Consider the following 15,670-nt stretch of genomic DNA (forward strand, 5'->3'; position numbering starts at 1 on the left):
TATTACAAGTAGGGCGGTTTGACCGCCATGGGACCACTGCTGCCACCAAGGATCCACGTCCTGGCGATCTTGCAATGGTCCTGAGGCCACAATATGTTTAGTGGGGCCCCTGGCTCACTTTTCACGGCGGGTGAGGCCCTCGTGAAACGTTAGGCGGTGAGGTAACAAAGGGGCCCCTGCAGGGCCCCCTTGTGCAACCGGGCCTGGGGCACCTGGTGTGCCCCCCTGTGTGCATGCACCCCCAGTTCCTGTAGGGCATGGACTTGACAGTCCATGCCTTGCAGGAACTATCTTTGGCTTCCCTTTGTGGTGCCTTTTTTATAGGCACCGCTGTGAAACCACCACAGAACTGCCCGCCACTGACCAAAAACATCAAAATCTGGTGGGCGGTGCTCACACAGGTTTGGTTGTGCGGGAGCAGGCGGTCCTGCTCCTGCACCACCAAACTCATAATAAGGCCCTTAAACACTTTCTTTAGAGAAAAAAAATAACTCAATAAGACAAACTGACCTCGATTAATAAACGACTTGTTTTTGTGCTGCTTTCACTTGCACAAGCTCACTATTTTTTTCTCTCCATCCCATCATCCCCGAAGAAAAGAGTGAATAAGAAAATGGTAACACGTTGGGAAGGAGGAGGGGATAAGTGACCTCTTTCAAACATTTATTCTTTGTTACAGATACCCCCCAACAGTTTACACCCCAACCCCGTGCCATCAACACACTGACAGTGGGGAGTCTTACTTGGTGGACACCTATATTTATAACACTTGCCAGAATCTTAAACTGATTCAACCATCTGCTTTCAGGTGTGTGACATTAGTCCTCCTAGGAAGGGCTGTGCTACCACCACACGCGAAACCATGTAAGCCTTACTGATGCATGCTCTCAGTCTTGCAGGAAACCATATTGTTGCTATTATGTCCATCACGGAAAGGGCCTTACAGATCTTCTGCAGTTGCTGTCTCTTCTGTAGTGTCAGCGCATTAAGCTCAAGAAAAAGGAAAATGTGTTTGCCCCCATTTGAAAAGTGTCTCTGATGGCTGCCATCTTTCACAAGCCCGCCTCTCTGAGGCTTGGGTCCCCGAGGGTGGCGGCGATGCTTCCGCCCTTTGTATTCGTAACGTCCTAGATATCATCGATGGAAGCCAGTAAGCCTTACACACACTACATCCTCCGCATCTCCTGAAAGTGTTAAATGGTCTTGAAAAAGTATGCGTAACCTGCAGGAGCATCAGTTGGATGTGCAAAGAAAAATAATTGAAACAGAGGAAATTAGCTTATTACCCGTCTCAAAATTCTACTTCATCATTAGGGGGATTGGAAAGTCATTCTTGGTCTTCCAAAATGGTCAGATGTTCAGTTTTTAAAATGTAGGGGATGTGAAATAATAAAAAGAGCAGCAAGAGGAAACAGGAAGGAGATTTTGGATGTAGATGGAGATCTTTTATCGTTAACTATGTGTCGTCTTTTTTAAACTATATCATGCCATGAATGATATGGCAAAATGTTCAAAGCGCGCCAGGAGTGAAGTCTCAGAAGCCCAATTAAGTGGCTTCAAATGATGATTTAATCCAAGCCAAAGACCCATAAAATCTCTCTCCAACTCCCAGCATTCAATGCCCCACAAACCACAACATTCCAGAACGCCAAAACTATGACATACATAAATTCCAAAATGACAGTACATTAAGAGAAAAGAAGAAATGCAAATTACATTTCATATTGTAATAAACATATAACAAAACCGCACAGTTTCGAAAAACAAAGTTTCAAATCTGCAGTGAGAATAACAAGTATAGGTAAACTCATAATTTGGCTCCTGCATGTATCCACCCCAATAAATAAATGTGGTTAATTCCACAGCTCTCGTTTGTGCAACATAGCCTCTTTGTGTGCCTAGCATCTGTAATGAACACAGAATGCTTGTATTCTAGTTTTCAATTGAACTCTGTGGTGAACTTATTGTTTAACAATGTAGAATGCCCTAAAAATTGTTACTGTGGAAAATGTATGCTTTACTCAAGATGTCAGATATGTCAGTTTGTTTTCAATTTCAGGAATTAACAAATATGTTTTTTTTGTGGACTACTAGTCCTCGTTTCCTTGAAAATAATCACAAGAAGAAATTAATTTCTATGACAATCACAGGAGGCTATGAACATTTCTGTTGTGAAATCCCTTTTGAGGAGCAATCAGCGGTGCCCCACTGCATAACATTACTTTTACAAAAACAAGGGAACCCAGAAGGTAGATAAGGATCTTGGGTAACAGTTTAGTATTAGAACAGTGGTCCTTAAACACAACAGTTAAGTAAATAGGATAATTATAGACTTGAATCAGTACTATAATGCGAGTGTCCAGCCAGACAATCAATTAAATAAATCAAAAATGTAAAAGAAAAAAGATATAAAGGTAGCAATTACGTGGGACACAATCCTGCATCCTACATGAACACATGACAAATACATTTAGAACAAAAACATATAAAGCAAGACGGGGTAGCTTGTGGATACTGAGCACAATTTCTAACAAGCTTAGAGAAACAGTAGCTGCACTTTTTTTTATCATGTGCGATTCACGTGCAAACTGTTTACATTAGTCGACGACATTTCGATCCTTAAAAAATAATAATAGGATCATCATCAGGACAGTTAAGGTGCAAGCCTGAATCAATTAATATAGCCTGGATAGTGCTTGCGGGAAAAGGATAGCCGTACGCGGACTCAGGAGGGGCCGGAGCCACAGTAATGATGGTTCTGTGAATAAGGTGGTGAAAATATTCGGGCGTTTTTCAGCAATACGTGATGCATAGAATGATGTGAGATCCGATGCTCAATAACCTGAGCATCGGATTTCACATCATTTTGTGCATCGCCACATGTTAATTTATTGAATATACAATCACGTATTGCTGAAAAACGCACGAATATCTTCACCACCTTATCCACAGAACCATCATTACTGCGGCTCCAGCCCCTCCTGAGTCCGCGTACGGCTATCCTTTTCCCGCAAGCACTATCCAGGCTATTTTCATTGATTTAGGCTTGCACCTTAACTGTCCTGATGATGATCCTATTATTGTTTTTTAAGGATCGAAACGTCGTCGACTAATGTAAACAGTTTGCACGTTAACCGCACATGATAAAAAAAAGTGCAGTTACTGTTTCTCTAAGCTTGTTAGAAATTGTGCTCAATATTCCACAAGCTACCCCGTCTTGCTTATAAGTTTTTGTTCTAAATGTATTTGCCATGTGTTCATGTAGGATGCAGGATTGTGCCCCACGTAATTGCCACGTTTGTATTTTTGTTCTTTGACATTTTTGATTTATTAAATTGATTGTCCGGCTGGACACTCGCATTATAGTACTGATTCAAGTCTATAATTATCCTATTTACTTAACTGTTGCGTTTAAGGACCACTGCATAACAAAACATCTTCCACACAGCAGATGAAGTGAGATCTTTTTAAAGTGTTTTCCTGTAAGCACACTTGAAAGAAGCTGCTCCTGTATGGCTCTGGCGCTGCTTTCTCAGATTTAAAAAAATCTACTTCCCAATGTTTGTCTGCAAACCGAAGATGTGCCCAGGAAACCAATCCTGCCTTCCAGTCACATCCATGTGCTTGGTCTCTGAGACCCCGGTGGAAACTCTACTTCTCCTGGGGTCCAAGTACTTACAGAAAGGCGCATTTGCTGTGAAAGATCTGGCTTTCCCAATGAAGTCCCTGCGGTGATAAAGCCGACCAACAGTCTCTTTCCTGCACTTATATAAAAGGAATTCAGGAGGTACCTCCATAGGCAGTTTTATCTTTTTTTTTCTCTGCACCAGTGATCCCTTCCAGGGAAAACTCTTGCCTTTCCTCACTAATTCTCTCTTTAACCTCACCTAAAAAAATCAGCGCTCCGTCTTGTATGTTGGTCTGCTCCTGTTATTGAAAGCGGTCCTCTGATGAAGCATGCCACTATATAGTGGGTGAGGGCAGTATTAAAAAATCTATTGATTTTCCCCTCTAGCCCCCTCCACCATTGTAACCCCTTCCACACACATTTCTTGGTAGGTTAGAGACACTGACAGAACGATTAATAGAATAATTCATGAGAGGGTTTCTCTTTTTGTGTCTTTTAGTCCTTCTCTTTTTTGAGTTGCGGAATTTTCAAGAGGGAGTCAGAGAAGGCTCATTCCCTTGTCTATCTGTTTGTGGTTTTTGGAGAAACGTCTTCTAGCCTGTTGACAATATTCACCCTCAAGTCATGTTACCACTGCGCACCATTGAAATAATTGGTCAAAGTCTATGGTGCTTACATTAATTATTAATTGAGAGAAATGTACTGTGCAGTTAGAAAATGCATCCTTCAAGAACTTCCATCTGACTGGTTGATCCAAACATGCGGCCAGCAGCAGCGAAGGCGAGCAATGTGAATCCAAACAGCAGCCAGCAGCAGCCAAGCGAGCAATGTGAATCCAAACAGCAGCCAGTAGCAGCCAAGGCTAGCAATGTGAATCCAAACAGCAGCCAGCAACAGCCAAGGCGAGCAATGTGAATCCAAACAGCAGCCAGTAGCAGCCAAGGCGAGCAATGTGAATCCAAACAGCAGCCAGTAGCAGCCAAGGCGAGCAATGTGAATCCAAACAGCAGCCAGCAACAGCCAAGGCGAGCAATGTGAATCCAAACAGCAGCCAGCAACAGCCAAGGCGAGCAATGTGAATCCAAACAGCAGCCAGTAGCAGCCAAGGCGAGCAATGTGAATCCAAACAGCAGCCAGTAGCAGCCAAGGCGAGCAATGTGAATCCAAACAGCAGCCAGCAGCATCCAAGGCGAGCAATGTTTGCTAATTTTAAAATACAAACTTTGTTCATTGTCCCAGGTTCTACCCTAATAAGCGCAAGTAATAACTACTTGTTTAAAGCAAAAATGATGATTATGAGTCCATATACCAATGTGTGCAGACAGATGCCTGATCTCTGCCGCACATCTTGTGCCGTGTCCCATTTGCTAGCTGTAGTCTTGGGCTTGACATTACCAACAAGTGCGACATCGCCAGGTAAAGCCCAACTGTAATCTTCTATCTGTATGTACATATTAGTCATCATTTCTTTGCTTTTCTAAATAAAGCCAATAATAGAGCCACAGTTTTGGATGTCTATGTCTGTTCCGTCATGCAGGGGTCTTATCTGACCAGAAGTAACACCATCTCTTGTGGTTACTGTACTGTCAGTGGATACTAAAGCAGTTGACTTGAAAGGGACCCCCTGATATCACTGAGAATTGAAAGGACCTCTTTCCGTGCTGCAGGAACATCAGTTGTTGCAATGTCTGAAGCCCAGGGAATGTCACATGTGTCCCAGGGTCTCGGATTCGCGTCACTTGGAGAGTTTTGCTCTCTGTTTGTCGAACTCTCTTGAGTGTTCACTGGTCAGTTAATGCTCAGGAACAGCTTTGTTGCCGACATTTTGAAGACATTCTAATTTGACACTATCCATGGTTCTGTTCTACCAGCCCAAAATATGTTCATAGTAAAATAAAAAATATTGCATTTCCATCCTCAGCTGGTCTGTCTGTTGTATGGGCAGGATATGTCCATAGTCACTGCCTGTCACCGAGAGCATCTATGCACTGTGCTCATTACACGGTCTCTGCTTCTGTGCTGCAGGTAAACTATGTTCTGCACATGCGAATTGATGAAGGTTAAATGAGTTCTTATTTAAAAGAGGTGGTAATATTTTAATGTGTCTTAAATTGATCATCATTATCCTCACCTTATTCAATCGGTATTGACCATGAAAGCACAATTAAATCACATAAAAAATTTAAAGTTCAATATAATAATAAAAAAATCACGATTAAGCTAAAATATTTTGCCCTCCTTAAAATAATAAATGATACAAACGGCCCTTTCTAAGTTTTTTGCTCCCAAATTTCACAGTGCTTATAGGAATCCCATATGACAACCAAATCTATACTAAGCAATCAAGGCGTACCTACATCAAAGTAAAAAACAGGGATCACAGTACATATTTCTTCCTTAATCTCAGCGCTAAAATTCCGGACTGAAAAACACATCAGAGGAGACTCAAGACGCTGTAAATAGTGCAAGCCCTCTTTATGAGCAGTAAAAGATCCTTCTCTAAAGTATAGGGCGAAGGAACCGTATTCTAAAACAAGCGTACAAGGTGCAAAATAGCATAAAGTGCTTAGTTGACTGGTGTGACCTCCCATCGCATGGGCAACTGGGTAGTGACGTGAACCAGGTGCCAGCAATATGGAAGGCCACTGGGTAATGGATTGTATGCACTCTTACCCCTGTAAGATAAAATCGAAGTTCTGGTGCCTTTGTCCTAAATTGATAATACATTTTGTAGGAACTGGTAAGTGTGTTTAATAGAGTCACTTGTCTTTAAAGTAGCAGCAGATCAAGTGCTGCTCCTAAGGTTCTTCGTATCCCCAATAGTTTGGAGAGGGGGGCGAATTTCTGAGAGGATTAGGTAAAGTTTTCTCCTCTGTTGGCTTGAGTGAGTTCTTTAGTAATGCACAGGTTCCAAATAAAGCGCGGCATTTCTCTGGATCAGACTGCAATTTAAATTATTGGTGTCCTTTGAGCTCAACTTGTTTGACGCGTCCGTTGTGTGGAGGGTTTTTCTTGGCTTGCAATGTGGATGGGCTCTACAGGGAGGTTTCTGGGTAATTTAAGTAAGAGTCTCTCTGTTAGAACTTGGGTTACTGGTTGACTGGGGTGTGAGCCATGGTCAACCACCAACCGCAATCCTGGTCAGGGTAAGGCACAAGCAAACCTCAAATGAACCTGTGCTCAACCCGCTGGTAGCTTGGCACAGAACTGACAGACTTAATTTAGATGCAATGTGAAAGGTATTTGTGCAACACTTCAAACAGTAAAACAGTGAAAACGCCACACAAAAAAATCCCACACCAGATTAGAAACATAGGTCCATATGTATCAAACCTTTTTCCCGTTCGCAAACAGGCTGATTCTCAGAATCTGCTCGTTTGCGAATGGGGAAAAGCCTTTTGGGATGTATCATCCCAAAAGGTCATCGCAAAATAGAGAATCGCAAAATTTGCGAGTCTCTATTTTGTGAATGCAATTAAGGAATTGCAAATTGCGATTCCTTAAATGTAATTCTGGAAGCACCAGAAATTTGCTATTTGGCCTTAAGGAATTGCAAATTACCACCAGCTTCAACTTCAAGTTGGTGGTAATTTGCGATTTTCTAGAAAAAAAGCACTTTTTCGCTTTTTTCAATGTGCCATTTGGCGCACATACATGCCCTCAGGGCATGTATGTGTGCAAAATGTGCACACTTGCATATTTTGGGGTGCAAAAGGGTGTTCTTTTGGCACCCTTGCAACCTTAAAATTCATTCTCAATTTGCGATTCTCTAATTGGTAATCGCAAATTGAGAATGTCTTCCCATTCATTCCTATGGGCCTCCTAACCTATATAAGGTATTCCTTATCTGCAAATCTCAATTTGCGATTCTCAAATAAGGAATATGTAGGATTCGCAACATTTTTAGCAAATCCTACATACATCGCATTTTGCGATTCTCTAATTGCGATTCGCTAAAAATCGCAATTTGAGAATCGCAAAACTCTTTTTTGATACATATGGCCCATAGAGCTTAATTTAATTAATTAAATAAGACCACAACAACAAAAATCCAATCAGTAGAACCGGGGTTAGGAACTTTTTAAAGAATAAACTGTAAAATGGTGCCTACAAGCAGAAAGTGCCACGGGTTGGATACAGTCCCAGATTAGTCCCGCTGAAGGTCTACCTTCTCAAATTTTGGGACAAGAGTCCCGTTCGTGTAGGAGAGGGATGCAGGGAGCAAGGAGAGCATCGCTGGCGGTGGTCGGCGAGGCACGAGAAGCAGGCCGGGAATTGCAGAAGGGTGGGCTTGAGCCTCGTGTTGGTGGTCCTCCGTGGAGATCGATGCTTGTCGTGCAATGAGATGGGCTGGCGGTGGCTCGCGCTGATTTTTGGTGCGAGCGGTGTGGTTCCGGTGTGAACGAACCCATTTGCAGTTGCGAAGAGCCCCAAAACTTTAATTAAGAGCCCGCTGAGCCTCTCCTAGAGTTCAGGACTTGAGGGGCACTACTTGTAAGATGGGTCCAGGGGCTGTAGGGAAGTATTTTATGCCCTTGAAGCTCAAATTGAGAGGCCTGCAGAATAGCCCTGTGAATCACTCTGGGGTCCTGGGCTCAAGATGGGTTGCAGGCCCAGTTCTTCTTCACCAGGCAAGAGGGCAACAGGTCAGCACAACAGGGCAGCAGTTCCTTTAGAGCAGCAGCACAGTAGAGTGGCAATCCTTGTAGCAGCACATCATTCCTTCTTCCTGGCAGAGTATCCACAGGTCCAGAAGTATACAGCAGAGTTGGTGTCTGAGGTCCCATTTCTATACCCTGATGCCCTGGTTCTGGAAGGTAGGAGACACTTCTAGACAGGGCCTACCCTAGTGGTGACTTGTATGTATTAAAAAGGAAGGTTTGGGCCTGGCAAAAGGTTTAATTTGCCAGGTTAAAATGTCAGTTTAAACTGCACACACAAGCCAAGCAATGACAGGCCTGAGCCATGTTTAAAGGGCTACTTAAGTGGGTGGCACAACCAGTGTTTTAGGTCCACTAGTAGCATTAATTTCACAGGCCCTGGGCACAATTAGTGCCAATTTATTAGGGACTTAAAAAGTAAATAAAAAATGCTAATTGGTTATAAGCCAATTCCACCATGTTTTACGGAGAGAGCACAGGCACTTTAGCACTGCTTAGCAGTGGTAGACTGCACAGGGTCCTAAAGTCAGTGAAAAGATTTCAGCAAAAAGTGGAAGGAGAAAGGCAAAAATTTTGGGGTGACCCTTCAAAAAGAGCCAGGTCCAACACTCTCTTTTGGTGGAGACTTGAGAATTATTTTGCAGCAGTTGCTCTAGACAACTATAGACTATGTCCCATGCTCCTGCACGCAGGCGTTGCTACTATTCACAAATTGGCAAAGTCAGTAGTGGAGGATGGCCCACAATTTACATATACTAATCTGAAATTAGCCCTCACTGCGTATTTTGAACCGCTTGCGAATCCTTACTATGAGCGGTTACTCCCACACTAGGCCACACAGCTCCCCGAAGAGTCAGTAGACACTTTCTATGCTCGCCTTAAAGAACTTGCAAGTACCTGCACATTGCCTGACGTAGATGATGAAATTTGTGCCAAGTTTATGCAGGGCTGTATAATCTTTGAAACTGAGGGAAAATATTTTCCAGGTCCCAGGTATGTCCATGGTGGATATGCTCACAATGGGGCGATCAAACGAACTGTCAAAGGTGCTTGCCGCGGTCATGGAAGCATCTTCACAGTGACAAGTAAAGATGGAGCCCGTCAATGTGGTGGCAGCAGTGGGGGCTGACAAGAAAAATACCCGTCCCAAGCCTGCTGTGAGTGCTGGAGTGTTTTGCACGTGCAGAGGCCCTAGCTTCATCATGGGTCATGCCCTGCTCAGGAGAAACGATGCTCTGCCTGCAACAAACTAAACCATTTTTCTAAAGTGTGCCGTTCCTCTGCACTACCAAAGACACAGAAATCTAAGGCAATAAATGTCATTTGGAACCCTGCGTTCAAAGATGACGAAGAGGACATGGATGATGATGATGTGGAAGGGGTAATACATGTCATACATGCCATGCTGCCCCGAGAATGTTCCCGATGGTGCATACCAAAATGCACAGTCGTTTTGTCGAGCCACCAACTCCCAGCCCTAATTGACACAGAAGCGTCCATAAACATTCATGCACAGTCCATCCTAAATACACTCCCAACACTGCCTGTCCTGCGCCCCACAGCCACACAAGTATTTGCTAATGGGTTGTCCACACCGTTTCCACTGGCTAGGATGTTTACTACAAAGATCGTGCATGACTCCTATTCGACTCGTTCCAAGGTGTATGTCACCAAAAACGGTTCAGGGATGTTGCTGAGCTGCTGGACAGTGGAATAACTTCAGTTAGTTTAGTTTGCTTTCAGCATACATTTAGGTAGTGAGGATCATCTGGTGGCTAAATTCTCAACACTATCCCAAGGCATTGAGTGTTTAAAGAACTGCCCATGCACTTCCACATAGATGAGTCAATACAGTCGGTTGCTCAGCGACATCGCTGGGTGGTGTTCCATCTGTCCCTGAAGGTGGAGGAATTGCAAAAATTGGAACAGGCGGACATTATGGAGAGGGTGGATGTGCCTACGCCGTGGGTCTGCCCATTCGGGATAGACTGCAAGCCCAAACAGCCTTATGAGGTCAGGATTTGCATTGACATGCGCCTACCCAATTTGGCCATCCGACATGAGCGTCACCTTACACCTATGGTAGATGATATTGTGGCAGAGGTCAGTGGTTCAAAATGGTTCTCAAAGATGCATCTTCAGGCAGGATACCATAAATGGCTGCTGGCTCTGGAGTAGAGGCCCATCACCACCTTCTCCACCCATGTAGGCCGAAGGCGATACAAATGCCTGAGTTTCAGAGTTTCCAGCGCGGCTCAAGTTTTTCAAGATACCATCAGGGGGGTGTTGGCTGGTCTGGAGGGAGTCAGTGATGACATTCTGGTGCATGCTCCGTCCATTGAACAACATCTTGATAGGCTGATGCAACTTTTAAGCGTTTGCAGGATTATTGTCTCACTCTTCACTGTGAGAAGTGTGAATTTCTCCGAAGGAAGATTTCATTCTTTGGATATCGTTTTGCTGAAAGTGGGGTCATGCTGGATCCCGCAAAGGTTCGAGACATTTAATCAATGCCAGCACCGACCAGCGTCACTGGAGTCCGCAGCTTCTTGGGGATGGTCATGTACTGAGGCCAATTCATCCAAAATCTGACCACTCTCAAAGCTCCACTTTGGGAACTGATCAAAATGCAAGCAGTGTGGGAATGGCGACCTGCCCAGGAGGAGGCTTTTCAGGCGACTAAACAAGCTTTATCGGCGGCCTACTTTGACCCTCGCCATGAGTCAGAGTTGTCCGTCAATGTTAGTCCTTCTGGCCTGGAGGAAGTACTCTCCCAAAAACAGGACAATGGGGAATGGGCTCCGGTGGCTCATGCAAGTCGAGCTCTTACAAATACCGAGCTACGATATTCTCACATCGAGAAAGAAGCCATTGCAGTTCATTGGGAATGTCGCTATTTTCATCTCTTTCTTTACCACCATCCGTTTGTTGTACACATGGACCATAAACCGTTGATACCTTTGTTCACCGGGTCCTCATCAAAGCCACCTCCTAGAATTGATAAGTGGATCCTTCAGTTACAAGAATACTGTTTCACAGTGGTGTACTGACCAGGTTTGCAAACTCCAGCAGACTATCACTCCAGGCATGCCAGGCCCGCCAATGGAGAGTCAAAAGCTGAGGATGTGGAGGAGTACGTGTGAATGGTAGTAGAGCGGTCAAGGCCTCTGCCCATATCACTGGAGGATGTTGTAGCCACTACTTAGACAGATGATTTTCTTCAGTTAGCTATCTCTGTGGTGGTATCTGGAAACTGGCACACCCTCACCCAAAATGCCTCTGATCAAACAGATGGAGCGCATCTGATGTTGTCCTCATTGCATCATGTCAGACAGGAGCTTGCTGTTACACCGGAAGGATGTCTATTAAGAGGTCCTCGCTTGGTAATCCCGGTATCCTTGCAAAAACAGTTGGTCGATCTTGCTCACTCTGCCCATCAAGTAATAGTGAAGATGTAAGGTCCGGTTCCCTGGTTTAGATGACCAGGTTGAACGCACCGTGAAACAGTGTTCCATGAGTCAAGCCTCTGGCCCGGCTGAGCCGCCGGTGCCCCTCCTTACTGAGTCTATTCCCTCTGTTCCTTGGTACAGAGCGAGTGCTGATTTTGGAAGTCTACCTGATGGACGACATATGTTGGTAATAATAGATGATTCTTTCAATGTATCCGGAGGCTGAAATACTGGAGTCAATAACTGCTGGCCAGACCATGCCTCAACTGGAAAAGGTAATTGCAACTCATGGTTTATTGAAGGAACTTAGGACCGACAATGGTCCTTGCTTTTTGAGCCAAGACTTTGCTGAGTATCTCGCCTCACGAGGCGTCCACCACCGGAAAATAACCTCCCGATGGCTGCAAGCCAATGGTAAAGCAGAGCCTTTCATGCGAAGTTTGAATAAAGTTCTGAGAATATCGCTCACCAACGGTCAGTAACATGGAGTGCTCGCTGTATACTTTCCTTCGTGAGCATCGTCTCACTCCGCATGCCACAACCGGATTGTCCCCCAGTTCTCTGTGCATGAATCAGATGGTGGGAGACACCATTTCTCACGTTGGTGGACCATCTTTACTCCAAGAGAAGGCTGCAGAAGCCTTGCAGCTGTGCCATGTGCAGAATGACAATATGTCAAGGAACAGATGAGCCAAAATGCGGCAGTTTCAAATTGGTGACATGGTGCTTGGGCAGCAAGTTTCGGTTGCCGTTTGAGATCGAGCCGTGGAAAGTGAGCGCTGTTAAAGAAATCATGAACACTGCCCGGATGCGAGCAGAGACTGTTACAAGGAATGTGTCCCACTTCAAACTGTACAAGAAGCCAGAGTCAAGCCCAGAGATCCCTCAAGGTGCAACTCCCACGGTTAAATGTGGATGCAAGGATGATGATGAGAGACTCCTGTTTGTGATGTTTCCTCTTCTCTTCTGCCATCAGTGTGATTTTGACCGTCATGCCAGACCCATAGATTCTGAGTACAAGGAGGGTGGGGGAAGAAGTCCTAGTGGTGTAGATCATTCTCTGGTTTTTTCTCCTTCTCATGTTGATCAGGAAGGCAGGGAGCATTGGTCCCAGTCGACAAGGGATTGGAAGATATGATCTGTGCCCTATACCCGTTGTCTCCCAGAGGTTGAAACATTTTGTTTTGGGGTTAAGTGAAGCGGTTACGTCACATAATGATACTGTATCTGATCATGTGTTTTTGTTATTTTAGCTGTTGTTGGCTAAATCACCTATGGGAGTTTTGAGCGTATTTGATGTTTGTTACTTGATTGCAAGACTGAGCAGCACCGTTTGTTTTTATTTTGTTCATATGTCTCTGTTTAATTTGTGTAAACGAGGAATGTTATGTTGGTGATATGGAACATCCCACATAGTTCAGAGGGATAGGGGGGTTTATTAGGCAACCCAGCCACGCACGAGCTGAATTGTTTAAGCTTGTGACATGCGGGGCAAGAAAATAAAAGACCCGGGGGCCCGCAGCGCATTTAGGCTGGGCCGTAACACGGAGACACAACAGTCAGTTTTACTCTTTATGTTAGCTCCTACCGTATGGTCATGCTGTATCCTGGTGTCAGTCTGTGCAAGTGGTAATGTCCCCTAAGGTCAATCTGGGTCAGACTATCTCATGGTGTCAGTCTGTATTTTGTAGCCAGTTTGTGTCAAATGGCCACCTGTCTTCAATTGAACTGTATTCTGCAGTCAGCTCCAAGCCTGTAGTCTGTTGTCAGCCTTGACTCCCTGTTTATCCCTAGGTCGGCTTCTATTTTGCAGTCAGTCTGTATCTGTAGGTAGCCTGTGTTATGTGATCAGCTTTTATTCTGTAAGGAGGCCACCTTGATCTCTCAGCTTCTGCATCTCTTTGGACCTATCTACCATGGATTAGTGATAGCCAACAGTTGTATGCGTAGTAAGGGATGCGGAGTTTAAATCTGTGACTCACTTTGATGCCGTTTCTTTTCTCAGGTGACCACTTCACCGATCTCCCATTCCAGTGGCTGTTCTTTCTTCTTCCTCTGGGAATGATCATCTCAATCCTCCTAACCTTCGCTCTCTGGAAAAGGTAACCCATCTCACTGCCTACTACAATCACTCCTCACTGTAAATCCCAAATGTCATCTCTGACATCTCCGTAACTGCGTCACGTTCTCCTCCAAAAGGCTGTCCTCTGGCCACTACTCCTCTTCTACCACCCAAAAAACCTTACAGGTGCTGTCCTCCTCTTTACTGGATCTCAGATCTGACCAATGCTGCACTCTGACCAGCACAACTCTCACCTTATCGCTTTTCTGCTGTCAGCCGGCACCTGACATTCTACCTCCTTTCCACTGCACTAAATCGAATGTTTGGCCTCATATCAGCCCTCCGATCAGCCAACATCTGACCCCATTCGTCATTCTCGATACTTTCTGGTTGGTCTAGGTCTGATCTCTGGCCTCATTATTGTTCTCTGATCAGCACAAATCTGACATTAAACCTGGTCTATCACTTGACATCTGAACTCTGCTCACTTCCAAATACTACTCTTTTGCAGCCCCGCTTCTCAATGCTTGACCCCACCCTGCAGTGACCTCAGACGCAATAGTATTTTCAGAAATTAGGTACTTCATTCGTGAGGAATCTCTGCCAAAGAGAGCAGATGTCCTGATTTGTGCTGTCTTTCAGATACAGCCAACAGCCCCAGTCTTCCCAGTGGGTGCAGGACAGGAGGCGTCAAGAACAAGATTCGGAAATCCAAAGTCAACCAAAAATGGAGACACTGGTATGTCCTAAGCACGAGAGCCCATCCAGAATGCACCCCTTAAGTGAGATGCGCTCCTCTATGAGGAACTGGAGGCGGAACCGAAGCCTACAGGTATTCACTGTAATAACAGGGTCATCCCTCACTGCTACCATGTGAATATCACTTACTACTTCTTCTGCCCTGTAACACATTGGTCTAATGTCATCTTCAGTAGAACCATATGGGTGTCATTTCATACTCATATACTCAGCTTGTTCTGCAAATATATCAGATATATGCATTAACCAGTATTATGCGCTCTTACCAATGGTTATCATTCGTTCATACTGTTTGGTTGTATGTGATTTGACAGAAACCCCAAACCACAGAATGCCAATTCCAAGAAACCATGTAACCAAAACTGTTTAATCAATTTTTTCAAGCTGAATGGCATTTACCGTTTGGCAGAAACCAAATTCAGAATGTCTTTTTTTATTTTAAATGACCTTTACGTATTTTTTAAGGTGTACAGTCCTTTAAACTTGAAAATGTATTATGTTGCTTTTTTCCATAAAGTTTGCATATATCCTTCGTCCTCCCCATTCCACTCCATGTCCTGTCACTGGATGATGTTTCACTTTATTTTACTTGATTGCTGTTCAAGAGGGATAATCCCCTTGTATCTGTGGGGTAGGACATGTCCAGTCTCCCACTTTCACTTTGTCTACTAATTAATTTAACTTCCCGTCCTCACTTATTCCTCCTTTTTGCAATCTTTTTGTTTTTTCTCTCATTCTGCTTCTTAACTCTTTCCCGCCCCCACCTCTTTCTACCATTAACTCCTTACTTTTCTTGTTTCTATTTTTATATTAAAACTATGGGCCAGATGTATGACCCTAAATTGCATGCGCAAACGGATTAGCGATCCGTTTGCACATGCAAAAACAACAAGCATTTGCAATGCAATAGGTCTCGCATTTGCGAGAGTTTGAGCTATTAGCATTGTAAATGACAGTGCCTTTTATTTAGGTTTTAAAAAACAAAACTTAAATAGAAGGCATTGTCATTTACAATGCCAATAGCTCAAACTCGTATAAATGTGAGACATATTGCATTGCAAATGCTTGTTTATTGTGTGGAGCACCAGAGAGTTTTCCGATTAGCTCTGAG

At 44.2% G+C, this 15,670-nt stretch overlaps 1 protein-coding gene across 2 annotated transcripts in view; it reads left to right on the forward strand.

Moving 5' to 3' along the window:
- LOC146858268 (fibroblast growth factor receptor homolog 2-like) overlaps positions 1-15,670 on the forward strand; it is a 177,789-nt gene that overhangs the window by 124,972 nt on the left and 37,147 nt on the right. The window contains exons 3-4 of one of the 2 annotated variants that reach the window (XM_085649093.1): positions 13,744-13,840; positions 14,443-14,632. In XM_085649093.1, the coding sequence (XP_085505219.1) occupies positions 13,744-13,840; positions 14,443-14,632 (287 nt within the window). The remainder of the gene's footprint in view (positions 1-13,743; positions 13,841-14,442; positions 14,633-15,670) is intronic. The other variant, XM_085649094.1, reaches the window with a different exon arrangement.

Source organism: Triturus cristatus, chromosome 3_2, assembly GCF_964204655.1.
Source record: "Triturus cristatus chromosome 3_2, aTriCri1.1, whole genome shotgun sequence".
NCBI lineage: Eukaryota > Metazoa > Chordata > Amphibia > Caudata > Salamandridae > Triturus > Triturus cristatus.